The 7,448-nt window shown below is 31.1% G+C and overlaps 1 protein-coding gene across 1 annotated transcript; it reads right to left on the bottom strand.

Moving 5' to 3' along the window:
- Positions 1 to 4,764: 4,764 nt before the first annotated feature.
- Positions 4,765 to 6,589, bottom strand: IPT5 (isopentenyltransferase 5). Its single transcript, XM_022049328.2, has 3 exons — positions 6,234 to 6,589; positions 5,500 to 6,131; positions 4,765 to 5,400 (listed from the first exon to the last, which is right to left on the bottom strand). Exons 2-3 carry the CDS (start codon positions 6,123 to 6,125, stop codon positions 5,028 to 5,030), a joined length of 999 nt encoding a protein of 332 aa, XP_021905020.1. The 5' UTR covers positions 6,126 to 6,131; positions 6,234 to 6,589; the 3' UTR covers positions 4,765 to 5,027.
- Between the last annotated feature and the right edge of the window lie 859 nt (positions 6,590 to 7,448).

Here is a 7,448-nt window from a genome sequence, read left to right as displayed (position 1 = left end):
AGACGAATATAAATAAGCCACTTTATACCAAACCCTAACCCTAGACACTAGAGATGACCGTCTCCTGCCGCCGTGCCGGAGCAACTTCTGATCACCAAAAGAGGTAAAAAAAAATTTATTTTCTCAAAATTCAATTTTGAACACCTCCATGGTCAAATCAGAATAAGAGGACCGGCAGATGAGACGAAAATGGTAGGTAAAGCCTAGCAGCGCCGCATAAAAAAAAAAATAAAAACCGCCTCCGATGACGCCCTTCCTGATTCTCGTTTCGTTCAGTTTTCCTACCATTGTAATCTCCATTTTTTTCTACAAATTGATCGAAGCAAAACACCCAATTGCAAAGGTGAGTGGGCGGAGCCACCGCACCGGAAACCCTGTCGCCGGTAAGCCCCTTTTTTTTTACTTTTTTCAGTCAACCAAAGCTTCTTAATGTGTTTTCTCGCAGGGAGGAGTACAAAACTAGTTAAAATCGGCCAAAACTATTCAAAAATGGCCAGCTTGAGGGAAACCACCGCCGCAGGCGGCGGCACAGTGCTGGAATCCTGAAATTGGCTAAAAAGGGTTTCTAACACCGATTTTGAGTTTTTTTAGGTATTTTTTAGTATTTAGAGCGTGTTTTAATCCCTGAAGGAAAATTCGGGGAATCCGGAGACTGTCAGTAAGCGCAATTAAAAACTTAACATTTCAGACATTGATTCGAGTAAAAATTTCTACCTTATTTCCTATTATAGAACTGAAATTTAATTATAAATAAAATGATATTTTATATAATTTAAAAATATCGATAATTAAATATTACTAATGGAGCCGGGACCTATTATTTATTACTGTTTGCTATGTTTAACTGATTGATTGATTTTAGAGTTTCGAGTGCATGATAATATACTTAAATTTGTATGATAATTTGATTGTGTTTACTTGATGCATGTATTGCTTGTTTAACGTAATTTACAGTTAATTGGAAAACTAAAAATTAAAGATAAACAAAAAATTATTTGATTTAGTGAACGGATGAATGATAGCCTTACTGGATATCTTGAGAGATTGTGGACGGACCAGGTATATAGGGAACCCTACCGTGAACGTTGCCTTATACCGGATAGGGTATCGAAGATTTGTATTTTGGTGCTCATACCGGATAGGGTATGGGGACGACCCATTTCACCATCATATCGGACGGGTTATTGAGGGATGGTATCTTTTGACGCTCATACCGGACGGGGTATGGAGACAACCCGTTAGTTGAAAAGATTGAATAAAGGTTCACACATTGTAGAGATATCCCTATGGACCCCCATGAATACCGGTAAACTGATAAAGGAGAAAGTTGTTGTTCCGACTGATTGAATATGAGATTATAGTATTGTTTATGTTATTGCCTCTATAGGTCGGTTTTACAAATCTCGCTACGGTAAATATACGATAAATGATTTTATTTATAAAAAATGAATTTACTTAAATTGAGTGTTCTATTAGTTATTTTTATGATTTTTACCAACCTTCATTTCTATATAGGTGAGTAGCGTGATATTCTTAATGGATTAGTGTAACTCACTCTTTCATTAACTATTTTAGATTAAGAGAACCAAGATTCAGAACTCAATTCACAAAAGAGTTGCGAGTAGGACGTTCAGTTTGTATACTTTTCTTATATTTCTTTGATTATTAGTTGTTCTTTTAGAATAGTCATTCCCGTAACCCTATTGGGTATCCTGAATTATTGTGTAACGAATGTAAATCCTAACATTATTATTTCGCTTCTACACTTAATTTATAATTTATTTTGTTTCAAGTTCTAGGTTGTTACAGATGGGGCTGAGAAGTCCGATACTATTAAGGATTGAAAAATATTATTCACCCTCATACCAGATGGAATATTGAGGCGATGACATATTTTGGTGCCCATTACCGAATGAGGTATGCAAACAGCTAGTTAATTAATAAATTGGATATTTGGTCCACGCATAGAAGAAATCCCTATGAACCCCTAGAGGTACTAGTAATTAGGTAAAAATGTAACGTTTACTATTATTATTCCTTTAAAATATGTAATAAACTTCTATCTTGATTATTGCCTTCACAAGTCGAACTTAAAAACTTAAAAATAGTGGGTATAAAGTTTGTGTTTTTTACGTTAAACGAATTTATTTAAAAAAATAGTTTTATTAGTTATTTTATGATTTTTTACCAATATTTAGTTTTTCGTATCGGTGTTAAGTATTGACATTCTTACTAGATTAGTGTAACTCATTTAACCATTTCATATCAAGAAAATTAAGATTAGAATCCCAAACAGGAAGAAAATTAGTGACTGAAGATTGCTTTCCGTATCATATCAGAGTTGCCTAGTGGAGATTGATCCTATAGAATTTCAGTTTCATTTTTATTTTATTATTTTAACTTTCTTAAGGAGACATTCTCATAATCTTATTGAATATTTTAATTTACTTTACAAGAAATATAAACTTTAAACTCTTAATTGCTTCCGTTATTATTTTATCTATTATATATTTTCTTTTCTATTAAGTATTGGACCTTTACAATATATATATATATATATATATATATATATTACATGATCTTTACACAAGAGCATTATATATAACATGGTATATATGAAAATTACATGGTATTTATTGCATATTATTTTTCTATAATATAAACTTTATAACACTTATTTTATACCATGACATAAAAGAATATATGATTTTTATATTATATATACATAATAAACACTACATAGTCCTTATAAGTCTATACATACCATTATACGAACAACATATGATCTTTTTATAAAACCATTATATATATCATAATGCAAAAATTGTATGATATTTCAAGAACAATTATTTTATGTCTTTATACCATATATCATGTATAGAAACCCTATATTTCTCACTCCTTTACAAAATTGCACATATTATCTCTCTTTCTCTCTCTTTTTTAATTCTCGTGATTATATTATCTTAATTGCATTCAATAATTCTGTTTTAATATTTTATATTTTCATTAATTCACCATTTTAATTACAAACTCTTTTTTTTTCATTATCAATATTAAATATAAGCATTATAATTTATTTTACACGTTAAATTTTATAATCATAAAAGTGAAATAAGTTTAAAACAAAATTGGCCATAAAAATTTACCACTAAATGCACTTTTACATCCAAATACATATTTTTAGATAAATAAATCTCATTAAGATATCATATTCGTATACCATTAAAAATACGATTATACCATTCAATGTATTATATCTTATTTATTTTTAAAAACTCAATTAATTTCTGTATAAATTTATGAATAACATAATTTTAATACCATTTAAAATTTATTATCCCTTCAATATAATAATAATAATAAAGTGATGTTATAGCCCTTGAAAAACTTTATAGAATCATCATCTCCTTTTGGGTGTGTGGATGCAAAGCAATTATTTTTGTGCAAAGGTGATTTAGACCATTTATGAATTTATTATTTTTTCATTTAAAAAAAAAAACTTAAAATAATAAATTAAGGGTGAATTAACTTTGACATTATATGATTAAATATGAAATTATTTGAATTTGGGTTCAAAAAATAACAATAATTTATAGAAATTATTTATTTATAAAAATTAGAATAAATAAATAAAATGAAATTAAAAAAATAAGGTGAGCTCTTGGGCTTTTAAAAGGGTGAATGGTCAGTGGGTCCCAATGTTTTTTAATCTGTACATTGGAGGAATCATGTAGCTACCACGAGCCATGAAGACAGTTTTTTCTGGACCTGGCCCACCATAAACACGCTTTTTTCTTTTTTTTTTTAAAAAAAAAAAACTTTTTGGGGCTTGATTCCAAACTTTACCAAAACACCGCATATACCCGTATAATCAATCACAGCCGTTGAATATTTATCAGCTTAACTGTCAATCAAGGGCATCTACGCTCCCCCATCAAATCAAGCGGTTCCTGGGCCCCATTTTGTGCCTTCAGGCTTGGAATTGAAGAAAGTTTGTGATTTAATTACCAGAGTTTAATTTTTATGATTTAATTGTTTAATATCATTATATTAATTTATTAGTTAGCAATTATTTATATTTATATACAAAACTACATAAAAATTTAATGGAAAATATAATTAAACAGTAAAGCTGTAATTTTATCGACAGTAACAAGCATGCCATTGATTATGTTATTATAGATACACATATATATATATATATATACACATAGACATATAATATATATACCAAAAGAAAAATATACGATTTTTTCAAAAATCAATCTAATTCTAAATATTTTTGAATGTTATTCTGTCAATTAATTATAATTTTACCCACATTATTATTTTTTAATTCTTAAAATTTTAATTTATTTAGACTTCAAGTATTTTACTTCTTCACATTTAGAAATATTAGCAAGTTTAAATAATATTTTTTTTGAAAAATAAATAACTTTATATAAACTTACCCACCTTGTTTTGTCAAGTTTAGTTATGCATTGTTCTATATTTTTCATTAGAAATTTTTAATTATTAAATTAATGTTTATATATTATCTAATTAATAACATATATACTAAAATAAATTCAAGTAATAATAACATATAATATTTGTCTTGGTTTTTTTAATAATAATTTTAGGTCAAATTATTTATTATAAAAAAATATCCCAACGTGTTTAGTTTTAACAAATCAAAATTAAAAAAAAAAAAAAGAAATTGTAGAATAATGTTCTTAAGATTTAATAACTTCATCTGAAATAATAAAAAATAAACTATAATTATTAAAAATTGCAACAAAATTAAATTATAATATTCCTTATAAATACTCAATCGGTAATTCCAGTTACATTGTCACAAATTCGGATTAAATGACCAGGCAATTTCAACTTAAAATTAAAATGGCAAAAAAAAAAAAAAAAAAAAACTATATATATATATATTGCATCATGCCACGTGTCATCATCACGTGTGTTTCTCATTTAACTTTCTTTTTCCCTTTTTTAACTAAAGTGTGGATTTTGTGGGGCCGACATTCGACCTTTCATCGAATCATGGCAAGAGAAGCCGAAGCGGGAGCTGTGGCAATGGCGACACCAACCCCACCACCACCACTACTCGCATCAACTGGCACAGTAATACTCACTTCATCATCATACAGAAATTGGTCAACGATAATGGCGGCCGGCTTCGCAACATGTTTCTCCCAAGCTTCATCTGCTTCCTCTCCCTCCTTCAGAAACACCTGCGTTGCATCAATCCGATGAAACTCCGGTTTCCACTGCCTGTAAAGCCGATGAATCTTCTGCAGCTGCCGGCAACCCAACATGCACGTGTTTTCTTTAATGGTGGCAATCGCTTTCTCTAGCAACCTAGCTCGACCCTTCCTGCTCACCAACGATTCTTCTCTAAAGTACCTGTTGTAGAAAGACAGAATTATATTAAGAAAACTCATTTCCTTGCTTTCAAATGCAAAATATTTATGAGTAAAAGAAATAATAAATCTTTGACAGTACCGGTCTAGTTCGGGAACACCGATGGCTCGCCGGATTCCGCGAGAGTAATCTCTCGAATTCGGATCGAATACTCCCCGGACTTCGTCGATTAATCCGCTTTCGATCATCTTCTCGACCCGTTTGGAGACGAACGTGTGGAGCACCGGTATTGAGACGTCGATCCATAAGAAACAGGACTGATATCTCAAATGGAACTCCGGGGATTCGTTTACCAACGATCTGATATAGGAGTTGGAGCCGCCAGCTATTATGGGGAGGCGGTCTCGTCTGTGGATGGAGTCAACGGTGGGTGGAACGAAATGGTGGAAGTCAGCGAGAGAGAAGGTGGAGTTGGGGTGTATTACGCCGAGGAGATGGTGAGGGACGCCGCGGCATTCTTCTTGAGTGACCTTATTGGTAACAATGTCGAGACCTTTGTAGACTTGGATCTTGTCGGAGTTTATGACCTCCGCCGGGAACCTGGTGGCTAAGTCGATGGCGAGACGGGACTTGCCGGTGCCGGTGGCGCCCATGACGAACACAACCTTGTCTTTCTGATGGAAGAAGGGGACGTCCATGGTCAACCCGGCTCCTTGGAAGTTCATAAATGGCTGTACTTGTTTCACAGCAGACAAGCAGAACTTCATTTCTTCCTGAACCATTCATTCAAAAAATTAAACTAAGCTAGCTATAATCCTTATTTATATATGTCTGTGTGTGTGTGTGTGTGTAAAGAGAGACGACATGGATGGTACCTTTAGAGTCAAATATGCGGCGACTTGCGCGTAGTCGAAGAAAATGATCTGTACTGACAACTTGTGTATTTGAAGAAATTAAGAGACAGATGCTTATGTATATATATATATATATATATATATAGGTATATATATAGGCACGGTGGTGAAGAAGTAGATAATGGGAGGAAAGAGAAGAGATCAAAGAAAATATATAGGAAATTATCAGAAATGGTTTATGTATATATACAGTAGGAAGAAGGGTATGTTTGTATATAGTTATGTGCGTGTGCGTGTATATGTATAGTTTTGAACAGAGAAGTTATAATGGTAATATAAAAGAGCACTCGGATGAAGAAGATAAAGATGTTTTTGGTTCCTATTGTGGAAGAATGATTATGACAAAATCCATATCTACACCCCATATATATACACACACACACACACACACATGATCCACTCGTATATGTCACCAGCTGAAGCAGTGGATGCACCAATTCTTTGTGATATGTCCTCCTTGTGTACTTACGCGTAAATTTGGCTTCTAGGTTAAGTGCGGATATTCATAGTAAATTCTTTTTCTCGTGAATCTTTTAATTTTAGAGCGTAAAAATTATATATTTAAATAACTAATAGTAATATAATGAATTTTATGAATAAATAATACAATTAAATTACTAATGAAAATATAATTTAATTTGAACTCACTTTTTTCTTTTAAAAAATTAAAATTAAAATTGCTTTTGATTTGATATAAAGGAAATTGGTTTTTTTTTTTTTTTTTTTTTTTTTAACCTTAGATTTTTGAAATTTAAATAAAACCATGTTATTACATTATATATACAAACACAGCTTATATATATATATATACATAAACACATATATATGCTCCTAACTAATACGAGCTCGATTTCGAGGAAGCATGAATGTGTTTAAGTGTATGTGCGGCATGCATATGAGACCATTAAACTCTTATTTACAAAAGGTCCATATATATATATATATATATGTATGTATATTAGTTTTTTTCTTGTCATTTTCAACATTTCATGGTTGGAAGGTCATATTATTTGGTTGATTTTCTAAACTTCAATGATTCAATCAAAGTGTTTTAAATTAACAACAATACAATTAAACTTTTCCATGGATGTGTATGTATGGAGACGGGCTCTTGCATGTGATGAGCTATATAAACGCGTATAGAGATATAATTAAATTTATCTAATAATTGGTTTT

This window comes from Carica papaya, chromosome 3 (assembly GCF_054855325.1).
Source record: "Carica papaya isolate Zhongbai chromosome 3, ASM5485532v1, whole genome shotgun sequence".
Taxonomy (NCBI): Eukaryota; Viridiplantae; Streptophyta; class Magnoliopsida; order Brassicales; family Caricaceae; genus Carica; species Carica papaya.
This window is presented reverse-complemented; position numbering and strand designations above follow the sequence as displayed.